A 26,932-nucleotide genomic window follows, 5' to 3' on the forward strand; every position below is an offset into this window, starting at 1 on the left:
CCTGACAAAGATGTGCAAAAAGCTGTACAATTTAAACAATACCATACTGGTAATGAGAAAATAGTTGTTTATTCAATGAATGCATGGAGCAGTTCCATCTTATTTCATTTGATACTAACTACTCAGTTCATACAGATTTCAAGTATTCAAATATCAATGATGAATATTGCATAAGGTTTACACAGTTAATAGATCACCTTCTTGTTTTATATTCATCTTATATGGCAATTAAATCAATGGTGTGTTTGTTTGGGGAGTTTGACCTATGTGCCTACCACGTGAAGGTGCATGATCAATGGACAGCACAAAAACAATTTGTGTAGGTGGAGACTAGAGCTACCACAGATAGTAATAAGTTATTAAGAGTAAGTAATCCATACCATATATATCCTAATAGTTACCTTATTACCATACTTGGCTGAAAACAAACTTTGCTGCCTGTTGTGAATGTGTTTTTCCCTGTAGGCTAATACATAAGTAGGCATACATTTTTGCAGTTGAGGAAAAATTTGCAGTTGAGTAGGCTATAATGTGCTGTGTTTTTATGTCTTCCATCGAGGACCACCTTGGAAATAAGTGTTAATGCTTGTTAATGAATGCTTTTAGGTGATATCCTCAGGAATACAAATTGGTCAAGATCATTTGTTTTTATGATGTGTTTTTAATTTCCAAATAAATCTAATCAAATAAAAAAGCAGTTTTTGCAGTTGAGCTACTGGTGTTGTATATTATACAGCCTTTTCATGCATCTTTATCAAGGGAACCCTTATCCTAATGATTTAAAAAATAATATTATGATGATACGATATGGACCTAGTAGTTGGGTCATCTGTGGCACTTCGTTTCTCAATGGATTTTTTAAAAAGGCGGGGGAAATTTGTGAGAGACCAAAATCCAAAATGGCTGCCGTGGAAATTAACTTTTTAATGGTTTGACCTACAATGATGCCCAATACATGGTACCAGCCCCCTCTCAGTCATGTACCAGCCCCTCTCAGTCATGTACCAGCCAGCCCCTCTCAGTCATGTACCAGCCCTCTCTCAGTCATGTATACCAGCCCCCTCTGTCATCTACCAGCCCCCTCTCAGTCATGTACCACAGCCCCATCTGAGTCATGTACCAGCCCCCTCTCAGTCATGTACCAGCCCCCTCTCAGTCATGTACCAGCCCCCTCTCAGTCATGTACCAGCCCCCTCTCAGTCATGTACCAGCCCCCTCTCAGTCATGTACCAGCCCCCTCTCAGTCATGTACCAGCCTCCTCTCAGTCATGTACCACATCCCCATCTCAGTCATGTACCATAGCCCCATCTCAGTCATGTACCACAGCCCCCTCTCAGTCATGTATACCAGCCCCCCTCTCAGTCATGTATACCAGCCCCCTCTCAGTCATGTACCAGCCCTCTCTCAGTCATGTACCAGCCCCCTCTCAGTCATGTACCAGCCAGCCCCCTCTCAGTCATGTACCACAGCCCCCTCTCAGTTATATACCACAGCCCCCTCTCAGTCATGTACCACAGCCCCCTCTCAGTCATGTACCAGCCCCTCTCAGTCATGTACCAGCCCCCTCTCAGTCATGTACCACAGCCCCCTCTCAGTCATGTACCAGCCCCATCTCAGTCATGTACCAGCCCCCCTCTCAGTGTTATAAGATTATGGTCTGTTCCTTTAAGAGGGAGGCACCCACGCATACAGGTCAGCTACGCAAGGAGCGAATATGTGATGAGACAGTGTGTACACAGGAAGAACAACAGAAGCAGGTAGCTTGTTGTGAGATATGTAACGTTAGTCAACAGCATGATATGAAGAATATAATGGAAATAAATGCACAGTCCTGAAGATAACGGTTTCCAGTGGTTTATTGTCACCACCACACATCAAGAGGGAATTACCCCGGAGTCCGGACAGTACGTTAATAATTACGTGACTGTACATGACCACTTCGGCCCTAGAGTGAAGATAACACTCTCCTGTACTCTTACTAAGGTTCGAGTTAACACAGAAAAAGGTAACATTGGGGGCTCGAGTCCGGGATATGAAAAATCCTGATTTCATCAATGAGTTGTAAACTATGGACACGTATAGTTAGCTCATGCTAATAGACGCACGAGGCAATTTCGTCAGTCAATGAACTGAGTTGAGAAGATGACGGCCCATGGAAGTAACGTTGACGGGGAAATGACCAACTATGAAGAGCAAGTGATCAACTACTCTAACCCATTCATGTTAACCCCCACAACTACAACCATGTACTCTCAGTCTGATGTCGCTAACCTGAGACGTGAAATGAAGTACCAACATGGACAAAGCCTCAACCCGTTCATAACAGAGGATCAGCTGCCCCCTACTGGTGCAATGTCAAACCCATTTACTGCACGTAATAAGCCATTGATAATGGCCAGTGACAATTACCCACATGCTCATCTGTCGTTGTCAAGCACAAACCCCTTTGCTCATATGAATGATCAAAGTATGAGAGACAGTGGCATTGAAATGCAGCAAAGTCATTATGGAACTGAGCCTCCCCATATGAATATGTTGTATGGACAAATGCATTCAATGACCATAGGAGATGCAGCTACCCATAACATTAACCCCTGCATTGCTGCTAAACCAGCAGCCTTTATGGAGAGCACACCTATGAACAATGTGACAGTCTATTCCCCACATATTGAACCTGCAACCCTGCTTTCCACCCCTGTGACACCGGGTGTGTGTTCCCGTCAGGTGCAGCCAGAGGGCGCTGTACACCACAGGCAGAGTACACCGGTCCATGGAGGTAATGAAGCTGTGACTTATGGCTATGATCAGTCCCATCGCAGGCGAGCAGGCTTCCATCCAAGTGGCCGGCTGCCCCGGCGTGTGCAGTACAACCTGTCTTCAGACAGCGAGGACGACAGTGTTCAGCGAGAGAGGATTCCTACACTACAACCGGGTCAGTATGATGGCACCACACCATGGAAGGACTTCTTGCAGCGCTTTGAGAGCTGTGCTGAGGCTAATCGCTGGTCAGAGAACACTATGGCTGTCCAGTTGAGGTTCTGTCTCATAGGTGCAGCAGGAGCAGTGGTCCACCGCAACCCAAGGTCAGCACGCTGGGACTACAGAGACATTGTTGAGGAGGTGGAGGTTGCTTATGGCCCATCATCAGAGTATGCAGTGGCTGTTGCCATCGAGTTAAGGCAACGAATCCGCCTGCCAGGTGAGGCACTACACATCTTGAGGGACGACATATATGAGAAAGTGTCTATTGCATACGCTGACCGTTCTGAAAAGGAGCAGGATGCAATCAGTGTTGAGGTGTTCACTAATGCTATGGGGGACGCCAACATTATTCAGAAGCTCCTAGAAGACCGACCTCGCACATTAGCCCAAGCTTACGACATTGCTCGTCGTTATGAAACTACCAGGAGAGCAGCTACCAGCGTTGCACAGCTCATGCAGACTGGAGCACGGAATGTAGCTGAGCGGAGAACCAGAATGGCTATGGTGCGCGATTATGCCCACTCTGATGAAGCTGAGGGAAATAATGGTGCAGCACCAGCACCCACAAAGCAGAACCAGAACCACCCCGCGCAATACAAACAAAGGAGACAAAAAGATACAAATTGGGATAGCATCCGCTGTCACAACTGCTCGGGTATTGGACACATGTGGCGTAATTGCCACTCTCTAACAAACCCAACTAAGCTGCAGGCGGACACAGTTTTGAATGTCTCCAAAAACCAAAATGCATGCAGAGGGTCCAGTGGTAAAGGTGAGAGCCCAGAAATGTGTATCCACCTGCTGATGTATGACATGGAGATTTGTGCCATCTTAGACTCTGGGGCAGGGAGAAATGTGCTGCCTTTGCGATACTATAATTCTATCCACCCGGAGGTCAGACCACCTATCCAGCCATCAACTGTACAGTCCCTGCATGGCATTGGTCCTGGGAATGTCCCTGCTTTGGGTGAAGTTCACTTACCTGTTCAGATTGGCAGCCAGACTGTGGGTGTAGATTTCATACTTGCCGACCTGCCAGGCAGTGCTGAGGCCATCCTGGGCCATCCATTCTTAGAGCAGTCAAGAGCACATCTGGACTTTGGCAACCGAAAGATTGTGTTGTTCGGTGAACAAATACAATACTTCCATCCGGACAACAGGCCGAGAGCACATGCAGTAAGAGTAGCTCGCACCACAGTTCTAGCACCAGGACGTGAGTACATTATACCGGGAAATGCTCATTTCCGGACCCCTGTGAAAGGAGAGGTGATGCTATGCCCTACAAAAGGCTTTGTTGAGAAGCACCGATTGCTGGTGGCCCGGGTCTTAGTAGGAGCCCAGCCCAGTAAGAGTATACCAATCAGAGTATTTAACCCAGGAACCACTGATGTTACCATCAAGAAAGGAGCTTTAGCAGGGTTTCTCCAGTCTGTTGAGATAATGGAGCCCCCTACCATCATCACTGAATCCCAACAGTCCGACCGTGCCTTCCCCACCGTGCCAGAACATCTCACCACTCTGTACGCCCAGAGTTCCATTGAGCTAACTACCGGGGAAAAGTGCAGTCTAGCGAAGCTCCTGCAAGACTACGGCGACATCTTCTCTACAGGACCCACTGACCTAGGCCGTACTAACCTAGTGCAACATGACATTCAAACCCTGCCAGGTGTCCCAGTGAAACAACACCCCCGCCGCATGGCCCAGGAAAAACAACTGAATGCTGACCAGCAGATACAGCAGAGCCTCGAGACTGGACTCGCCCGTAACAGCCACAGCAGTTGGGCCGCGCCCATTGTCATGGTACGCAAAAAGGACGATACTTATCGTCTCTGTGTGGACTACAGGGCTTTGAATGACTGTACCATTAAAGATGCGTACCCATTACCTCGTATTCAAGATACTCTGGACACCTTATCCAGCGCCAAATGGTTCAGCACTCTGGACCTTGCATCTGGCTATTGGCAGGTGGAACTAACCCCCAGAGCACGCAAGGCCTCAGCATTCTGCAGCAGGAAGGGGCTCTTTGAGTGGAATGTCATGCCGTTTGGGCTATGTAACGCCCCAGCAACGTTTCAACGTCTAATGGACCGCGTCCTTGCTGGCATGCAATGGGAGACCTGCTTAGTATACTTAGATGACATCATTACACTGGGAAAAGATGTACCAGAAATGCTGCAGCGGCTATCCCAGGTGTTTGACCGACTGCGCCAAGCCAAGTTGAAATTGAAACCAGCAAAGTGTTGCCTGTTCCAACGGCAAGTAGCCTACCTCGGGCACATCGTCTCCGAGCAGGGGGTCGCTACCGACTCACAGAAAGTCCAGAAAGTCAGAGAGTGGCCTACACCATCCGACGTCAGTGAGGTCCGCCAGTTTGTAGGCCTCGCGTCATACTACAGACGTTTTGTAAAAGACTTTGCTGCTGTCGCTCAACCTCTACATGCCCTGACCAAAAAGTATGCCCGTTTCCACTGGACACAGGAATGCCAGGAGGCATTTGATAAACTAAAGCAACTACTTACCACTGCACCTGTCCTTGGCTACCCCCTTGATACCGGGGACCTCATTCTAGACACAGATGCTTGTGACACTGGAATCGGAGCTGTCCTTTCTCAGATGCAGGACGGTGAGGAGCGTGTGCTGGCATATGGCAGTAGAAGACTCTCCCAGACTGAACAAAACTACTGTACCACACGGAGGGAGTTGCTAGCCGTGGTGGAATTCACATCACACTTCCGCCAGTACCTGCTGGGAAGATCTTTCACCGTCCGCACGGATCATAGTAGCCTCCGCTGGCTAATACGGATGAAGGAGCCTGAGGGACAGTTAGCCAGATGGCTTGAGAAGCTTGGTGAATACAACTTCAAGGTGATCCATCGCCCAGGACGGCAGCACTGCAATGCCGATGTTCTGTCTAGAAGGCCTTGTCGTCAGTTCTGCCCTTGCAAAGTGCCAGACCCGTTGTTGAACATGGAAAAGTCAAGACATCAGGCTGTGCAGTGTGACCTGGGCGGTAGTGTGACAGCAGGAACTACTGAAGCTCATCCCATAGAGTTGAGCTTAGTGGGGGTAGTGGACTCCCCATCCCCTGGAATGGGAAGCACAGGTGTGGAGGACTTAAGGTCTGATGGAAATTCACAAACTGAAGAAAGGATTCTTCTCACAGAGACTACAGAGGCGCAATTATTCCACGGTTGGACCGTTGAGCAGCTGAGGGAGGCTCAGATAGCTGACCCTGATATCACTCCCATCAGGAAAGCGCTGGAACAGGGAACAGAACGTCCCTCATGGGCGGAGATCTCACCTCATAGCCCGGCCACCAAAACATATTGGAGTCAGTGGAAAAGACTGTATTTCAAAGAAGGTATTCTGGTGCGACGTTTCTATTGTGCAGAGGAAACCATATTCTACCCTCAGATAATACTACCTCGTATGTACCAGTCAGATGTCCTGAGACAAATGCATGATGGTCCTGTGGGGGGTCATTTTGGAGTGGATCGGACTCTCACCCGTCTGCAGACAAGATACTACTGGTATCGTATGAGAGAAGATGTCACGCTGTGGTGCCGCACATGCGCTAGCTGTGCTGCCAGAGCCAGGCCCTCTAAGACACCCCAGGCCCCCATGGGCACTGTCCGCGTTGGAGCACCTATGGAGCGAGTGGCTCTGGATATAATGGGCCCCCTCAACGAGACTGATCGTCATAGTCGCTATGTGTTAGTAGTTCAAGACTACTTCAGCAAATGGGTGGAAGCCTATCCCCTACCAGATGAGCAGGCTGTAACTGTCGCTGAAGTATTCACCTCTGAATGGGTATGTCGTTTTGGAGCACCTCAGACTTTGCACAGTGACAAGGGCACCAATTTTGAATCACAAGTGTTTCAGAAAATTTGTGAACTACTTGGAATAGAGAAGACGCGCACCACTTCTTTCAGGCCACAGTCTGATGGGCAGGTTGAACGTTTCAATGCCACTCTGCAAAATATCTTAGCCACAACAGCTGAACGCTGCCACTGGGATTGGGATATCATGATTCCCTATGCTGTAATGGCCTATAGGGCAACAAAGCACAGCTCCACTGGGTTTACCCCCAACATGATGTTGTTTGGGCGGGAAGTGACTGAGCCAATTGACCTGGTGGCTGGTCTGCCACCCGGCCATGAAAGTGCCCAGACTCCTCCACAGTATGTCACTCAGCTCCGTGAAAGGCTGGAGCTTGCTCACCAGATCGCCAGAGATGCCCTAGGTCAGTCTGTGGAACGGACCAAAAAGCAATATGACAAGAATGTTTGCCGCACTCTGTACCACACAGGTGATGCTGTCTGGCACCTAGTAAAAGGCACCAAGAGAGTAAGAGATAAGGTGAGGAAATTCTTGCCATCATACGAGGGGCCATACTTTGTCCTAGGCCAACTGGACGACTTGGTGTACCGCATCAAAAAGGGGCCTAAGGCAAAAGTCAAAGTAGTGCACCATGACAAACTCAAACCATACCACTCCCGTACCCTGTTGGATAATGTCTGGGTCATCGAACAAGCACAAGTCTGGAACCCTGCTGAGGTTCTACCACCCATTCCAGATACCAGCCTCATCGACTCTGATCTGTTCCTGGCTAATCTGTTTCCGGATACGGCGGCGGGGAGTGATAGTGGACAGGAAGCAGAGTCATCTACAGACATTCCCTTGAGCCCTGTTGCTTTCCCCTCTTCGCCACACACAGCCCAAGTCTCCTCGAGTACAGAGGAGGTTCATGCTAGTGGGGGTAGTGCAGTGCAACGTACTCAAAAAGCAACGGTTATGGACTCCACTCAGTGCCAAACATCCAGGGGCAGGTCTAGCAGGACCAGGAGACCTCCAGATAAATATGGAGAGTGGGTGACTTACTAAAAAAAAAAGTTATATTACTCCTGTTTAAAGAAAAAATTGTTGAAAGGAGTTTGTTGTTTGAAAGACTTTGTATTGTTTTGGTTAAAGAAAAACACTTGAGGCACTGTGGCATCATGAGTAAGTTTACTTTGGTGGTGATCTTGTTTACGGTGAGAAAAGTGAGACCATACAATTATTTTGGGGTGAACAGGTGAAGCAGGTGTTTTACTCAGTTAGAAGCTAGAGAGGATACTGGGAGGTTGCCTTTAATATTGAGTTAGAGCTGTGGTTATATTGGGGCTGTATTCGTTGCGTTGTAGGTGTGTTTCATGCTTCTTTTTCAGAGTGTGTTGGAACCTCAGAAGCACTGAAAGGAGGTGGACTGTTTAAATTCCTAACACTGCACTACCTTCCACAATTTCACCCTGTTCTCAAGGGAAACAACTATCTTAAGGATTATAATGGACTGTTTCCTATGGACTGTTTCTTATGGACTGTTACTCCGTCAAGGGGAGATGTTCTTGGGCATTGTGACCCTAAAGGACTCCAGAGACTCAAGGGGTGTTCAAAAAGAAAAAAAGTCTATGTAATCTGTTTAGGATATTTTGTGTGTAGTCATAGGGGTGCTGGAATGTTATTATATTTAATTGTTAATTGCCATCCAGAGTGGGGGTAGTGTTATAAGATTATGGTCTGTTCCTTTAAGAGGGAGGCACCCACGCATACAGGTCAGCTACGCAAGGAGCGAATATGTGATGAGACAGTGTGTACACAGGAAGAACAACAGAAGCAGGTAGCTTGTTGTGAGATATGTAACGTTAGTCAACAGCATGATATGAAGAATATAATGGAAATAAATGCACAGTCCTGAAGATAACGGTTTCCAGTGGTTTATTGTCACCACCACACATCAAGAGGGAATTACCCCGGAGTCCGGACAGTACGTTAATAATTACGTGACTGTACATGACCACTTCGGCCCTAGAGTGAAGATAACACTCTCCTGTACTCTTACTAAGGTTCGAGTTAACACAGAAAAAGGTAACACAGTCATATACCTGCACGACTGGCGGGGGGGTGCTTAGTAAGAGATGTGATTGGGCCAGCCCAGTGTCAGTCAGTACCAATGGGCCGATGTCTCAGCCTAGTAGTGGGCCGGTCGTTGACCAAAAAAAAAAAATTATAATTTTTTTTATAAAAAAAATAAAATTATATAATTTTTTTTTTTTTTTTAATAGTTACAAATAGTTACCGAGGTCCGGACCTCGGTGACCTCATAGCTGGCTACGGCCATGAGTCTGAGGTGTGAGTATAGTATCACCATTGCTGATGCATGGCTTTACGGTCACTGTATGGGTCTCTTGAGACTGGCAAAAAGCTCAATTTTTTTTTCAATCTATCTGCTAAAATGTTGTCTGTGAACGTAATGGCAACGTGGGGAGATTGTTAAGAATTGGTGAAGGTCTGTATACTTTATTTGTTTGTTTATCATTCAGGGATGGTGAGGAATCTGTTTGTGTTCATGACAGAGCTTGTCAATTCAAAGTCTGTGCATTTAGTCAAATCCAGGAATATTAAGTTGAAATGGCAATTAAATATGAAGGAGAACTTCAAACATGTTTAAACAGGGTGGAATGGAATCAATTGAATTGATTTGGTGAAATTCAATGGCGGGGACACACACACACACACACACAAGGGAATTAGTCCACAATTCAGTTATAGGGCTTTGGTCCCATCCCTGGTTCTCATGGTGGGCTGTCTCACGTCACGGGCCCCCTCGTTTCATTGTGACTGATAAGGGAGAGAGAAGAGGGGGGGGGGGCGTATGATGATGATGATGATGATGATGATGACGATGACGTAGAGATGTTGGTCCATATGGGTGTGTCTTGACAAACAATGACCCTCAATGCACATGAACCTAATCAGTCTGGGCTGAGTCAGGTTCCCACATTCCGATATAATAATCATAGTATGAAGAACACTCAATACTATAAACGAGGTGGAGTATAGAGACTACAGTGCAGATTTCTGCTTCGATCTGTTTATTTATTTAATTATTTCCCCATTTCGCCATCATCATCAGGTAGCCATGCATGCTTGGAGTAGAGGTAACATTATTATTGATTGTCTGTCAAAAGAGCTGCGCATTGGCTTCCTTCAGCCCACGGTGGTGATCAGACTGAGCCCCCTCCTCCCCCTGAGAGAGAGCTCCACACTCTGATGCAGTGGCGGCTTGTGTGGGTTGGAGCTCCCTCTCGGGTTAATACGCACGAAGTTGTAGGCAATACCAGTTATCCAGTCACTTCAAGAAGGAGGGAAGTAGGCACTCGCTATTATTTAAATCATTTGCACTGGAGGATACCTTCGCGGCAGTGCACGATCCGACGACTTTGTGGCTTTAATCGAAGAAGACGCAGACATACACACTACAGTATGCAGTGCAGTCATGGCAGGAGGCAATGGTAAGACGGTGGTGAGAACGCTGGAGGATTTAACGCTTGACTCCGGTTATGGTGGAGCCGCGGACTCGGTCAGGTCGTCCAGCGTGTCGCTGTGTTGCTCCTCCGACACGCACACGCACACGCACCCGTCCTTCTCGCACGGGGGCAACGGCTGGCATCTGACGGAATCCATGCACAGCCGGCAGAACAGCTTGGACACGGTCAACACCGTCCTGGTGGAGGACACGGAGCCGTCGGATAATTGCCCGGGTGGCGGTCAGTGCGCCCGGCTCCACGAGCTCGGGGAGGACGTGCCATGGAGCCTCGGCGAGGTGGAGGGCGCACTGAGGCGAGAGGAGGACCTGGTGCTGATGATGGGCGCCCCGTCGCGGGAGGTCCTGGCCCGGCTCTCGGCTCTGATCGGCCGCGCGCTGCTGAGGATCGCCCGGGAGGCGCAGCGGCTGAGTCTGCGCTACGCCAAGTGCACCAAGCACGAGATCCAGAGCGCCATCAAGGTGGTCCTGTCGTGGACCCTCTCGGTCAACTGCATCACCGCGGCCCTGGGCGCCCTGTCGCTGTACAACATGACGAGCACCGGGGACAACAATAAGTTCAGCCGCGGCAAGTCGGCGCGCTGCGGGCTGGTCCTCTCCGTGGGGAAGTTCTTCAAGTGGATGGTGGAGAGTCGAGTGGCCCTCCGGGTCCACGAGCACGCCGCGATCTACCTGGCCGCCTGCGTGGAGCTCCTGTTCAGGGAGATCTTCAGCCGGGTGCGGCGCGGCGCGCTCCTGGAGAGGGGGGACAACGGGGTGCCCACCTTTACGCTCGAGTCCATGGAGCAGGCCATCAACAACGACTCGGAGATATGGGGTCTGCTGCAGCCGTGTCAGCACCTCGTATGTGGGAAGAATGCAAGTGGTGAGAAGACCCTCAATCATTTGTCTTATTTATCTATTATACATTATTGTAACACATTAAATACGCATATTGTGAGTTGTGACCCCGGCCTAATAATGGTAAACAGCCGCAATGAGCGTGGTTTTACAGACTCAGGTGACAGTGTCTGCATGGGAAAGCGCTACTTTGGTGTTAACCCACTTTGCCAAAGTAATATGGCCATAATTGGATAATTATGTTGGGGAGTAACACACCTTTCTTCTTCGTATAATTACAGAAAGGCTTGCCAGAGTCTTGAATATTATGTATCATCACCCCCAGGCGGCCCACCTCGGTAACAGACACTCTGCTTATCTTGGTTATCAAGCCTCTAGGGCACAACGGGCAAAATCGTATTTATGACTGAAATGTGCAGCAAACATGTTCCAACTTCTGTTTCTTTGAAGCTATTGTGTGCTCAGATTTAAATCTGGGACAAGAATGTCAAATTACAGTTTCTGATCTACCCAGACACTGTCACGTGTGGTGTGTGTGTACAGTATGTGTGTATCTGTCCGTCAGTCTCTCTCTCTCTCTCTCTCTCTCTCTCTCTCTCTCTCTCTCTCTCTCTCTCTCTCTCTCTGTGTGTGTGTGTGTGTTTGATTGATTGATTGATTGAAAACTTTATTAACAGATTGCAGAATGGGTACAGTACAATACAGTACGGCTCAATACACACAATTGTTAAGGGGATGCAGACCAGAGAAAGTCTTTCGTCTTGTTTACATCTGGGTCCCCCATTTTCAATTCATCATAACATAATGACATACATGACATACAGATAGACAGTACTGCTACATCTATACATTTATGACATACCAGATTTGCAAATACAGTACTGTTTGTGATACAAATAGAGTCCAGAAAAGGGAGTATATACATTTGACGTAGAAACTGTACATTGGAGGAGGTTGGGTGGGGTTGTGTACATTGGGATATTGACAACCATACTGGGTAATTTACATTGGAGGTGGTTGGGGGGGGGGGGGGGGGGACACTGTATAAACAAGCAAAACTGTACATTGGGGGGGGGGGGGGGGGGCACTGTACAAACAAGCAAAATTGTACATTGGAATATTGACAAAACCATACTAGGTAATTTACTGTACATTGGAGGGGGTTGGGTTAGGATATTTACAGGGGCCAGTGTTGAATTGCAGTCTCCCGTAGGTGTCCCTTGAGAGAGGTTTTGAAAGTGGGTAGTGATCCACATTCCTTTACAGCTTTGGGTAGGGCGTTCCACATTGATGTGGCATAATTGCAAAACGTGTTTAGTCCCTTGTTTGAGCCGAATCTGGGTTTAACATGATTTGTGGAGCTCCCTCTGGTGTTGTGGTCGTGGTATTCACTGACCTTTGGGAAGTATTTTGACATGTACATGGGTACCTTGGTCGTGTAGTGTATCTTGTAGACCAGGCCCATTGCAAGTTGCTGTACTCTGTCGTCTACTCTAAGCCATCCTAGGTTGGCAAAGTGTGCAGGGGTGAGGTGGGTTCTAGGAGTCAGGTCAAGCAGTAGTCTGACTAGTTTGTTTTGAGACGTTTGTAATTTGGTTTTTAGTGCCTTTGAGGTGCTTTGGTACCATGAGGTGCACGCATAGTCGTAGTACCCAAATGAGTGCTCCTGCCAGAGTCTTCAGGGTATTCTTGTTTACCAGAGAGGAGATCCGGTACAAGAATCGAGTTCGTTGGTTGACTTTTTTTTATTACATTGGATAACAGACTGTTTTGTTATATCAGTTCGGGACTGACATTCATAACAGGTTGCTTCTCCGTAATCCACAGGAAGCAGGTCAAACCAACACCCACCACCATGCAGCTGCTCACCGGCATACAAAGCTAAATTGCAGGGATTTGACCACACTGTGTGAGTAATGCGTTGAATAATTAGGCTCCACGGTTTTGATAAAGTGACACTTCCAGGTCACTGTAGACACGGGGCACGGTTTAGACACGCTGAAGAAGTGACGTTGCATAACGTCGTATATAGACGTCTAACTCAGCGGTTCTCAACCTGAGGGCTGGAACCCCCCGAGGGGTTCGTGAAATTTATTTCGAAGGGTCACGGAAACCTGGTGGTTGGCACGGCAGGCCAGGCCTTGAGAATGTTGCTGCTATTGCATCCGAATGCCATACAAGCAGTTTAACATCCCCTATGGAAAATGGTGGTAAGAAGCACGCTGTTAGTCCTGCCATCAGAACGTTTTAGGAGACACACAGTTTCAACCTTCAGTTTCAATCATTCCCTTACTAATTTCATCTATGTACAATTATTAAATGCTAGATTACTGGTTGTCCAGACATATACTGTGTGTCAGATTAAAAAAGAAATCATTGTAAGAATTAGGGATGTCCGATATTATCGGCCTACCGATATTATCTGCCGATATCGGCATTAAAATGTGATATCGGAAAATCGGTTTTCAATTTTTATTTTTTTTTTATTTTTTTTATTTATTTTTTTTTACATTTATAGAACCTTTATTTACCCAGGCAAGCAAGTAAGAACAAATTCTGATTTAATTTATTGTCAAAAGTATGCATAATGTTGTGTTAATTCCACAACAAGAGATATGTAATGTTAATTACCTGAAATTATTCCGTTTTTTGGGGGGGAAACCCTGCATATATCGGTATCGGTTGATATTGGTATCAGAAATTAAGAGTTGGACTATATCGGTATCGGTAAAAAAGCCAATATCGAGCATCCCTAGTAAGAATCATATATGTGGATTTACTTCCATATTACCATATATTATTTTTTGGTAGACCTATTCATCCTTTCCGTATGGGATGCTGTAGACAGGCTTCTCGTCGACATCAGACTACAGTATATTTGCATTTGTTAACAATGCTACTGATCTAAACAATCAACCCCTGCCAAAGAAAGCTATGTAAAATATGAAAGACTCTCACTCGCAGCCATGCTGATTACATCCATTTGAAACAACCTTTAGTCAGGGGAGTGCCATGGTTTTCCCATAGACCCCCTGAGACGATTTTTTTATCAGGTAGGGCCCGCAACTCTAGTCATGTGATTCTGCAGGTATTGCTGATTGGCTCAAACACAGTATGTTTATAAACAAGAAGAAACGTGTCTATAGACGTGTTGTTAAAAAAGGTCAGCAGAGGATCTACCTGCTGAGAAAGCTGAACTCTTTTAATGTTAGCGTGAAGATCCTGAGCACTTTTTATAGTTCTTTTATTGAAAGCCTCCTAACTTTTTCTTTTATCTGCTGGTTCAGTGGCCTGTCTATTAAAGATAGGAACAGCCTACAGTACATAGTGAAAGTGTGCTCCAAAATAATTGGAGTAAAACAGAGAGACCTATGTTCTCTCTGGACGGACCAGGTGGTCAAGAAGGGGACGAGCATCACTAACCAACCCCTCCATGCTCTGTCTCAGCGGTTTTCACTGTTGCCTTCTGGCCGCCGTTATGACGTCCCACCAAGTAGGACCAACCGCTACGCCAAATCTTTTGTCCCCCGGGCTATCAGACTTTTAAACACAGACAGTAGTCATTTTAAGTAGCCTTTCGCACTTGGTTGTCTGTTTTTACTTTTTACTTTGTTTTTACTTTTACTTGCTGGATTGTGTATCACATGGAGTGTTTCTCTTATTTTTTTTCCGTGTTGTCGTTGAGATGTTTTGTTGTTTGTTTGTCTTTGTTGCTTCTTGTTGCTTGTTGGTGAAGCTGCAAATATGAATTGCCCCACGCGGGATCAATAAAGTTGTCTGAATCTGAATCTGAATCTGAAAACATACCGTGTTCGAGCCAATCAGCAATACCAACTGTCATGTGACTGAGTTGCCCCCTACCTGCGCGAACTGTGCGCTAAACAAGTACAACACTGGGCCCTGTTTCATGTACGTGGTTCAACTAAGTCGATCAAGATGTCCATTATCCAGCTTCAGTTAACCCGATGTTCGAAGCCGGGATTTTCCTGTTTCACAAAGGTGGATTCAGTCTCGTTAACTCAAGCCAGACTTGCGAGTCAGGCTAAATGCGCGCGGCCGTTTTAGGTGAAAAGCCAGCACGTATCGATGGCAGAGATCCTGATTCTCAACGGCATTGATTGATTAATAGATTTAAGACTTTATTGACAGATTGCAATACGGCTCAATCGCCTCGCCGACAAGTTAAATGCGTTATCTATAGGCTAATTCTAAGTCCCTCATTACCTCAATCAATCAGATTATATTTCTTTAAACTTGCCTGCTGGATTGAATAATCAAATGAGATCTTGCTAGCGAAAATTATTAGTTAACTGTTATACAGAATTACGATACGGCTCTCTTACCATTGATTGATGTATAGTCAATCTTTTACTTATCTTCTCTGTGGTGTAACGGATTCTCCTTTTGACTTTCACACGGACGACCCGGGTTCAAGACCCTAGTCTTTTCCTTCTTTTTGCAATATAGGAATAATTCAATTTGGTGCACGTTGAGAGCTATATAAAGAATGACATCCTCAATGCATGTAGATTTATAATATTTTAACTTAAAACCAGGCTACTTTGGCGTATAATCATTAATATTATATTCAAAAAAATCATATTGGAAACACCGGGATTTGAACCCCGGTCGCTGGATTGGCAGGGATGAGCACTACCGCTGGGCCACTGGGCCAGATGGCATAAATTCATTGTTTATACATTAATGAACGAGAGACCCGTGTTTAGAATATCCTTTGTTTTGAATGAAGTTTATCTCTTTATCCTCATTCATTAATGTGACGTCAACGGCTCATTCAATTTCTCAAATCCGTCAAACAGCGCATCTCATCAGACATCTTAATCCCAGTTACAATTAAAATAACCACATCATGTGTACATCGCACGAGCGAGCGCCACCGTCGCCACGGTATATATAACGTGCATTATTTAGGACAAAGTGAATTTAATATCAGCATTTTGGGTCTATTTTACATTTCAAAAGGACCTCTGGAAGAATGGAGCACAAAAACGTAATTCAGAATGGTATAATGCAGATCGTAGACTGTGGGAATAGTTTCAGGAAACGGGCTGTCACTTCTTTGCGGGGGCGTGGCGATAGTTCAGGCTAACTTGAACTTGAACTCTGCTTTCGACCAGGCTCAAACTTTTGGATATGTTGTCATGGTGATTTGGAAAATCCACGTTCATGAAACCGGAAAGTCCGGCTAACCCAGTTATCCAGCTAAAGTTATCCGGCTAACTCAGTTATCCAGGTACAAGAAACAGGGCCCAGGGCTCTATGGAGAAACCCTGGCACTCCCCTGACTAAAAGTTGTTTCAAACGAAAATGGCTGGATGTCATTTTCATTTAGTCAAATCTGCATGACTGTGAGTGAGTCTTTCACCTTTTACATATCTAGCTTTTGGGGCACTGATTGATTCTTTAGATCACTAGCATGGCTAACAAATGCAAATGTATTGTAGTTTATACCTGTTGTTGTTCTGATCAGGATACGTTCCTTTTTGCTTCCGTGATGCGCGAGTGCACTGAGTCTGACGTACGAGAAACACGTCTATAGACCGCTGCACCTACGAGTTACATTGAGCTCATGGAGGAGAGAGCGGGGTGAGACAATTAATGAATGTGGCTGAGAGCCTCGACATTAAGTGGTTGTAGCTACGGCCGTGGGGATGCTGGAGACACGATCCATTAGAATTGTATATGAATCTCCTGAACACGGAGAGACCAATCCCAAGCCGATCGGCACCTACTCCCGACCTACGCATGCACAGATTGATGAACCTAGATCGCTGGACAATCCAGAGAGACTCCGTCGGCAATCTGCACATTATGCACAGTTCGGGAGTAGGTGCGGAAAAGTTACTATAGCTCGGCCAAAATTAATGTTGTATACATATAATGTATCCCCTCCCTACTTCCCATTTCCCCACACGGAATGCACCTGATTGGATAAATTACATGCCGGTGCTCTAATTAGGGGTGACAGTGGCTCAGGAGGTAGAGCGGTAGTCTGGTTACATGATGTCATGTATGTTGTTGTGTATATGTCATAAATGTCACTATGAATTGAAAATGGGGGACCCTGATGTGCATTTACATTTACATTTAGTCATTTAGCTGAAACGCTTTTATCCAAAGCGACTTACAAGTTCTGTACGACAAGTCATCAGGAAGGGCACAACCCTATCAGCTGAGTAACAATGTTCATCAAAGTGTTGCGTGCGACAAGTGCATGACTGTAAGGTTAGTTAGGGTTAGATTCCTTTTTAATTTGAATTTTAAACATTTATTTTTTTGTGTATTTTAAATGTTTAAATTTTTATTTCAGATAATGGTTGAGGAAGTGCGTCTTTAGTCGACGGTGAAAGATTGGACGGGTTTCGGCCGTCCTAACTGGGGTGGGTAGTTCATTCCACCATTGTGGGGCAAGGACTGAGAAAAGGCGGCTTCTCCTTGATGACCCTCCCGGAGCTCGGATAGGAGTAGGTCTGAGGCGGCCAGAAGATGCAGAGCGTCGGGGTCTTGAGGGTGTGTAGTTAGAGACCATTGACCGGAGGTAGGCGGGAGCGGTTCCCTTTGCCGCACGGTATGCCAGGTCGAGGGCCTTGAAGCGGATTCGTGCAGCAATGGGGAGCCAGTGCAGGTCCCTAAGAAGTGGGGTGACATGGGCCGACTTCGGTAGGTTTGAGATCAGGCGGGCCGCTGCGTTCTGAATGAGTTGAAGAGGCTTGGTGGTGGCAGTGGCCGGGAGGCCAGCTAGCAGTGCGTATTTGCAGTGCATTTGTCTTGTAAACAAGACAAACCTCTTTCTCTGGTCTGCATCCCCTTAACAATTGTGTGTATTGAGCCGTACTGTATTGTACCCATTCTGCAATCTGTTAAATAAAGTTTTCATTCATTCATTCATGGTAATCAGACAGTTCCCGGTTCGATTCCGGCTCCTCCCGGTAGCACGTCGACGTGTCCTTGAGCAAGACACTTAAGCCCTAACTGCTCCCGAGGAGCAGGTCGGCATCTTGCATGGTCGCCTCCACCGTGAATGTGTGAGTGAATGGGTGAATGTGAGGCATAGGCTAAGTTGTGAAGCTCTTTGGATAAAGTCCATTTGGATTTAGTGTGACATCTAGTGGCTGAATGTTATCTATTGCACCTTTAATTTCCGTCCTGTGACTGTCTTTATTTTTCAGATTTCAGATTTGTTACATCGGTATATACTTTTTCCAGCATACGAGAGCGAAAGTTCTTCAGTCTCTCCCTCGACCACACAGCAGCAACAACATCAATGAAACAAGCTAAAAAAATTTTTTTAAAAGAGAATAATATGATAAAGAATATATACAAGCAATTAGGGGTGTGACGGTACACAAAAACCACGGTTCGGTACGTACCTCGGTTTTTAAGTCATGGTTCGGTACGGGTTTTCGGTACAGTGGGGGGAAAGTTTGGCTTTCCATGTTCCACTCAGGGGTGATGTAGTGAGCAGTAACTAATTGTACTTGTAGGGCTGTCAACGAATATTCTATATTGAAATGAATAATTGATTTGTTAAATAAAAAAAAACAATATTAGATTGTGAAAAAAACAGCCGGGCGATTGTTAGTGGTTAACATACCGTTGTATTCGTTCGGTACACAGCCGTACTGAACCTTAGGTCCAGTACTGAAAGAAATACAAATAGTATTAAAGGTCCCCTGTCTTATAAATGGCCTTTTCCAGTGTTTAGCATTGTTTCCTAGCAATGGGGGTTTGTATCAATGGGGTCTGTGTCTCTAATTCTCATTTTGACTCATCAGTCTAGTCTCGAGTTCACGAGATCCTCCCTCACTCAACTAAGCCATTCTGATTTGACTGTTTTGCTGACGTGAGTAAGGCACTGGTTGTAGTCACCGCCCACAATCAACAATTCGCTCAACGACAGAGCGGGTGTCGACAGAGACAGCAGAGAACGAGCGAGCGAGAGAGGGAGAGAGAGAGATAGAGAGAGAGAGATAGAGAGGGAGAGAGAGAGAAGGACACAAGCATTTACACACAACCTCCAGCCCCGCCCGCCGGAGTGTGTGTAAATGTGTGTGCGCACAGGGCTCACATATCACTGTCAAAATATCATTGCGCACGCTCCCACGCGCACACGCCCGTATTCCGATCCGTGCAATAATATTCACAGGGGTATACATTGTCATTTGAAACAAGTTACCAATGCATTGTCCCGTGGGATTATGCCCCCCTCCCGCGGCGAAATTAATTAGTATTCCCCTCCTCTATCTCTTTGGAGCCCAGCCCAAAACAGCTTGAAATCTTGAAGTGGGAAAATGCTGCTTTAGAGTACTTGATTAGAAATACAAAACAACGCATTTCTTTTGAAAAAAACTTTACACATGTGTTCCATAGACTCACAGGAATTGTGTAAAGTTGCCCAAATAGTGAAAGGAATAGCAATGCATTGCATGTCCCCTTTAAGTAGCAGCAGGAGCCAATGTTGGAGTAGAGTATAGCTGTAAATATAGTACAGTACAGTGATCACAGTATGGGTGGTGTAGTACTGTGTGTAATGTGTGCAGTGTGCGTGTGGGCATGACCCAGTAACTGTGCATGTGTGCATGTCAATTGTTTATGTGTCTTGTGTGTTGTTGTACATCTGTTTACATCTGTGCAGCTGTTAATGTTCTTTGTCCATGACCATGATTGCTTGTGGGGACGGGGGGACGGGGGGTGTTCGGACTTTGTGGCTGCGGAATCGTTTGCCAGACTGCATCAGCTGACAGTTTGTGGTTGGGGTGGCTGGGGTCTTTGACCTTGCTGACACGTCGTCTTTTGTATATATGTCCTGGATGGAGGGAAGCTCACGTCCGCTGATGCTCTGGGCTGTCTGCCTGACTCTGCAGCGCTTTGGGGGGCAGAGCGGAGCAGTCCAGTGGTGAATGATTCACCCAGTCAGGATGTTTTCGGTTGTGCCTCCTCTGTAGAATGCCCTTAGGATCTTGGGCCCCATCATGCTGCATTTCTTTAGCCGCCTAAAGTGGAGGAGGCATTGCTGGGCCTTCTTAGATTAGATTAGATTAGATTCAAATGTATCGTCATCATGCAGCAGCACAAGTACAGTACAATGAAAATAAGTTGGCATCTAACAAGAGTGCAAAAGTAACAGTAATAATATGCATGTACACAATGTACAAGTGATTAAAATGGAATATAAATAAATTAGTACTACTTAGTAAATATGCAATCTGATGTATGTACAGTGTTACAGTATTATTATGTACAGTGATACAGCTATACATACACCTGTATATCGCCACATGGCTATAGCGCGCTGATCCCAGGTGAGGTTCTCGTGATGTGAACAAGGGATGGGTACCTTTCACATTTGAACCGATACCGGTACTGGTACCTGTGAATCGATACCGGTACCCAACGGTACCTTTTTTCGGTACTTTAGTCTCAAGACATTTTATTTACCTACCTCAGTCATAAAAAAAAAATCCAAACTTCAAATAACTACAATTTCGACAGTTTTCGGCTTGTCATTGCTCCGACTGCTTTGTTGTTGAATCAAGTCAAATCCTAGGTAAGCATATATTGTGCGTGTTGACATGAAAAGAAAAAAGTAAAAAAAAAAGTAAAAAAAAAGAAAAAATTAATAAAAAATATTTTTTTTATTTTTTTTCCGGTTTCTCACTTGATTCGATACTCGGTAGTACCGACGTGTTTCGGTTCGGTACCTCAAAAGTACCGAATTCGGTACCCATCCCTAACTTAAAGCTGTTGACTCTCTCCACTGCTAACCCGTTCATGTTAATGGGGTCTAGATTCTGTCCTTCTCTCCTGTAGTCTGTGACCAGCTCCTTGGTCTTCTTATCCGTGATAAGAGAGAGAGGTCGCTCCTCACGCTGCCAGGTCGGTGGTCTCTCTCTCTCCTGTAGGTCGTCTCTCATCGTTGTTGCAGATCAGGCCTGGCACTGTTGTGTCATCTGCAAACTTAATGACCATGTTGGAGCTGTGTGTGGCTACAGTGTACAGGGAGGAGAGGAGGGGGTTCAGGAGGACACAGCCCTGGGGGGCTCCTGTGTTGAGGGGCAGAGGGGACAGAGGTGTCAGGGCCCATCCTCACCACCTGGCGTCGATCCGACAGAAAGTCCAGGATCCAGCTGCACAGGCTGGGGTCGACTCCTAGGTTCATGAGCTTGGTGACGGGTCTGACGGGAACTATGGTGTTAAACGCTGAACTGTGGTCAACAAACAGCATTATGGTGTGACTAACGAATAAAGGTGAATAGAGGCGGGACGGTGGTGTAGTGGTTAACACTGTCGCCTCACAGCAAGAAGGTCCTGGGTTCGATTCCCGCTTGGGCACCAGGTTGCCGGGTTTCCAGTTACCCAGTCTCCCGGGCCTTTCTGTGTGGAGTTTGCATGTGGGTGAGGGGTTCCCCCCAGAAAAAACCCCAGATAAAACCCAATGCAAAAACATGCAGAACAGATCGCTAACGCTGTCGTGTCCCTGACGAAGACGGACAGGAGGACGACCCGAAGAGAGATGCATGCGTATGTTCCTATGTGTGTCGCCCGTCGCATGTGTGTGTCTCGCTGCATGACTACGTTGCAATGTCTGCAATGAATCAAAACATATTCAAAGTCCAGTTTAATCTAATTAAATCTAATCTTAATCTCAAGGGGTTTCACATGACCTGCCTGTTTATTGTATCATGGGCAACCTCACGACCTCTATATCTTCCCTACCGACTTGGGACTCCTCTGAGTGGCCACACGAAACGAAGACGTGACAGGAGGGACAGGCAGAGAGGGAAGAGAGGGAAGGAGTCTGCTAGAGAAGGCGTACCTGGGAGGCTTGTCGAAGAGGTATAGAGACACCGGCGAGAGATGACGGGGCCTAACGAGAGAGACTCTTCTTAAGACCCGGGGAGTGTCTTGGCGGATGAGCGGTCACAACATCAGACGTACTCCGAAGGTCGTCGTGCGACAAATGTTGCCGCCGAGAGACAAACAGCGCAGTCATCAGCTTCCGAAACCCGCCCGGGGTAACATTTAGTCCCGAAAATGACTTGATTGTATCTGATTATATCTGTCATTTGGCGTGACCTACCCCCCCCCCCCCCCCCCCCCCGCCCCCTTTTGTCTGCCCCCAAGGTCCTAATCCAAGCTCCGTGGGGACAGATGACACAACATAATGGAATTGCTTACCCTGCCGTAGTCAGTTTATTAAATTAGCGCTGGGGTATCTCTCCATCCTCCCTCCCTTTACCGTATTTCTCTTCTAGGCTCCATTCTGCCGTGTATTCTCTGATGAGGTAGGGGGGGGGCCGGTGGATATTTGTTTTCCCTATGTGGTTTAATAAGCCAGACACACATATTAACCACATGGCGCTGGCATGTCCACTGTTGTCCATTCGGGTGTTTTATCATCTGCCTCCCACCCACCCTCCCGCTCGGGGTGGACCCACAGATGAGCCAACAGATTGCGATTTTTCCCGGTGCAGAGATGGAAGAGCACCAGCTCAGGCAAGCCGGTTGTGATGTATCTTTAATATGTCACAGTATTTTCATAAGAGCAAAAGCGGTGCCCTCCCACCCCCTTCCCCCCTCCCCCCTCCCCCTTTACTGCACCCACTGCTTTTCACGCTCTCAGGAGGTGCATTGAGAAACGTCAGACATTGTGGATTGTGGAGCAATGCGGAACCAAATTCCCATCTCTTTTACATGATAGAATCCTATCTCGGTGGACCCCGATTTAATAAGATCTTCTTGTCTAAGATCCCGATCTGATGAGGGTTTTGTGGTTAGATAGGATATGATTATGTCAAATAATTGTATAGCTGAGATACCAGTGGAGAAAATTAAACCGATGATTGGAATAGATGGCATTTTCTCATTGACCTCTAACCTCTAATGAATACAATAGTGAAATAAATAACACTTTTCTCCCCATTTGGACCCTCTGGAACCCGTTCAAGGACCCACGGGGGTCTACGGACTGCACATTGAGAACCACGGACCTTTGCATCACATCGGCGCCCACCGGCACTCCTTCTCTTCCGTGTTATTTCATCATCACATCCAGTTTAAGCCACGCGCTGCCGCACTTATTTCCTGCATTGATTTGTACAAGTTGTGCATAGCTTACAGCAAATAGCAGCGACTGTTTGCCATCAATGCAGAGGAATTAACACCAGTGCAAATATTGGTCGATCAACACATTTGAGTGTTCAGAAAAAGGCAAATATAGCATCGCTTCCAGGCGTTGTTGTGTGTCAGGGAGTCCTCGCCATTCCAACACACAACACAACACGTCAATGAGAATACATCAACCTGTGAAAATGATACGCACATGTGCACATACACAGAAATGTGCATACATACTGAAATGAGCGCTCTGAGAGTGAAATCACATGTTCTGGACTGGTTACATTCTGGTCTGATACAATTACACGCCTAGAGACTGGTCTGAAATCAATAGTCTAGTTATAATCTGCTGTCAAAATCACTTGGGAGGTTGGCGGGTAGTTTTTAACACAGATTTGCATGTGCACACACACACAAACGCACACGCACACACTTAGGTTTTGAAGATTATACGCCTTGGGTTCGTTGCATTATATTGCAGTCCAACTCTCCACCTCAGTATGTCCACATACATCCTCTCACCTTACAACATGGTGTGTTTGTGTATTATTCATAACCACTTAATGTGTGAGTGTTTACAGTCAATGTTTCTACATGTTACCAGCCTGGGACAACATGCAGGGGGCCGTAGTGGCTCAGGGAGTAGAGCGGACGTCTGGTAATCGGATGGTTCCCGGTTAGATTCCAGTCCTAACTGCTATCGGCGAGCAGGTGGGCGCCTTGCATGGTTGGTAGGGTTGGGTACCGAACTCGGTACTTTTAAAGGTACTTACCGAAACACGTCGGTACTACCGAGTATCGATTCACGTGAGATACCGTTTAAAATTTAAACATTTAAAGGGGAACTATCTTATAAATGGCCTTTTTGAGTGTTTAGCATTGTTTCCTAGCTATGTGAACTTATATTAATATGATCTATGTCTCAAAATTCTCATATTGGTGCATTCTTCCAATTCTCCTCTCACAATATTCACCCTCACTGAACTGAGTCGTTTGAAAATGTGCCTATATGTGATGTCAGAGAGACTCGGCTGCATGTTAATGTTCAAGAGGCGGCGCAGGCCACACAGTGGTTTAGGAGCCCAGCCTCAAAACAGCTCGAGATCTTGAGGTAGAAAAATGCTGTTTTTGAGGACTTGATTAGAAATACAAAACAATGAATACAAAAAATATATATATTACAGAGGTGTTCCATAGACTCACAGGAATTGTGTAAAAGTGCCCAAATAGTGAAAGAAATAGTAAAATAGTTCCCCTTTAAATTAAAAAAAAATTGTACACTTACATTTTTTATTTTTTTTTTACTTTTTTTTTTTCATGTCAACGTCATGTCAACGTTCACACGCACAATATACGCTTACCTAGGATTTGACTTGATTCAACAACAAAGCAGTCGGGGCAATGACAAGCCGAAAACGGTCGGAAATGTAGTTATTTGAAGTTTGGATTTTTTTTCTTTTTTTTTTACAACTGAGGTAGGTCGATTACATTTTTAGAGACTAAAGTACCGAAAAAAGGTACCGTTGGGTACCGGTATCGATTCACAGGTACCGTATCTGTTCAAATGTGAACGGTACCCATCCCTAGCGCACACACATTTACACACTCCTGCGCGCGGTCCCTCTCTCTCTCTCTCTCTCTCTCTCTCTCTCTCGCTCTCGCTCTCGCTCTCGCTCTCGCTCTCTCTCTCTCTCTCTCTCTCTCTCTCTCTCTCTACCAGGGCCGGTCAGGTTGTGTGTAAAATGCGTGTGTGTTTGTTTCCCTGACAGAAGCTCCTCTGTCTCTATCTCCCTCTCTCTCTCTCCCTCTCTCTCTCCCTCTCTCTCGCTCATTCGTTCTCTGCCACGTCCCGTCTCTGGTCTTTGGAAAGACCAGATGAGGTCAGAGGAGTTTGATAGTATTTACTGAGGAGGGCCAGATAATGTTGATATTTAAACTTAAAAAATAATAATACATAATAAATGTATATACATGATCATGCAACATTAAAAAAAAATCATTGTAGGAACGCTTTGGGAGAGGGAGGTAGGGAGGGGTTTTAGTTTGTGTGGTGTGATGACAATGTTGAAATTGAGAAGTTTAGACTTTAGTTTAGTTTTGCAACAGAAATTAATTTTTAGTTATAATGAAAGTACCGGAAAAAGGTAACACGGGGTCAACCCTAATGGTTGTCTCTGCTGTCGGTGTGTGGATGTGTGAGTGAATGGGTGAATGTGAGGCAAGTTGTAAAGCACTTTGGATAAAGGCGCTATATAAATGCAATCCATTTACCTACCATCTGGGATAATATTGATTTTCCTTTCACATCTTTCTCAACGATGTCAGTGATAAAGAATGAGTCCAAAATAACTATAATCTTTTCCCTTCAAGAGCACAGACAATAGCAGTGGTCTCCTAATGGGTCCTAATGGGCATAAGCAGACTGGTGACTGAAAGGTTGCCAGTTCGATCCCCCCAGACAAACAAATAACAGAACAGCATGAGACAGAGTACAATGGTTAAAATCGAGATGAGTGGAAATACATGTCCAAAACCATCTATTTATCAGGTTATTAACATTGATAATATTTTTCAGTAATGCTTTTTTCAAGTTGAGCTTATACGAGATATCGTGAGGAAGCATTTTCTTTTTTTAAAACTTTATTTTTTAGCGTTTATCGCTTTTCTGGTCAAGCATGACCGACAGTTGTAGGGTGAAACGAGAGAGAGAGCAGGGGGAGACATTCGGCAAATGACGGCGAGTCCGGGAATCGAACTCGGAGTCAACCAGATCCGTGACGCAGCGCGGTAACATGGTGTGCTACTGGAGCACCCGAGGAAGCATTTTCATTCAAACCTTTATTTATTCTCGAAAAGGACAATTGAGGTCACCCTAATTTTCAATGTCGTCGAGACTTACAGTTACAGACATTTCAATGCATACATTAATTTTCTTTACAATATAATAATAATAAATAATAATAACTCTTATCTATATAGCACCTTTCACACATGGACCACACATTTGGTGAGAGGGAGGGAGAGAGAGAGCTAACGTAGGAGGAGAGAAAGAGATAGAGAGAGAGAGAGAGGGAGAGAGCGAGCTAACATAGGAGGAGAGAAAGAGAGAGAGAGGGCTAACGTAGGAGGAGAGAAAGAGAGAGAGAGGGAGAGAGAGAGCTAACGTAGGAGGAGATAGAGAGAGAGAGATAACGTAGGAGGAGGGAGAGAGAGAGAGAGAGAGCAGTGAAAATAAGCGGCTGGGGGGGGGGGGTATGGGGAGGGTGAGTGGGGGGTGGCATTGGCACCGATTGGTCCCTCCGAGATATATTACACCATAATTACCATGTTGTTCTCATTAATTAACGCTCAGCCCTTAACTGTTAGCCATTAAGATTGGGGATCAGTGAACACTAGGGAATTGAACAAAGATGCTCACTCCTCATTCATTATTTTTTTCTTTTTTGCATCTCTTGTTGCGTTGGAAACCCACGTTTGATGTGTTCACGCTGCGCGGACCAGATTAAGTATAGCATTTCTCCCCCGGGCGCATTGATTGGCGGTCTATCTGTGACATGTTTCTGTCACCGCCGAATTGTAGGACAAAGATGTCCTCCGATATCAATGCA

The 26,932-nt window shown here is 45.9% G+C and overlaps 1 protein-coding gene across 1 annotated transcript in view; it reads left to right on the forward strand.

The window, feature by feature from the left end:
* Positions 1-10,298: 10,298 nt before the first annotated feature.
* The window catches only part of LOC311241631 (ankyrin repeat and BTB/POZ domain-containing protein 3-A-like), a gene marked incomplete at both ends in the record, with an annotated part of 465,210 nt that continues 448,576 nt past the window's right edge, over positions 10,299-26,932 (forward strand). The window contains 1 exon segment of the mRNA XM_084330507.1: positions 10,299-11,211. Within this exon segment, the coding sequence (XP_084186633.1) occupies positions 10,299-11,211 (913 nt within the window).

This window comes from Notolepis coatsorum (genome assembly GCF_963971535.1).
Source record: "Notolepis coatsorum genome assembly, chromosome: 15".
NCBI classification, from domain to species: Eukaryota; Metazoa; Chordata; class Actinopteri; order Aulopiformes; family Paralepididae; genus Notolepis; species Notolepis coatsorum.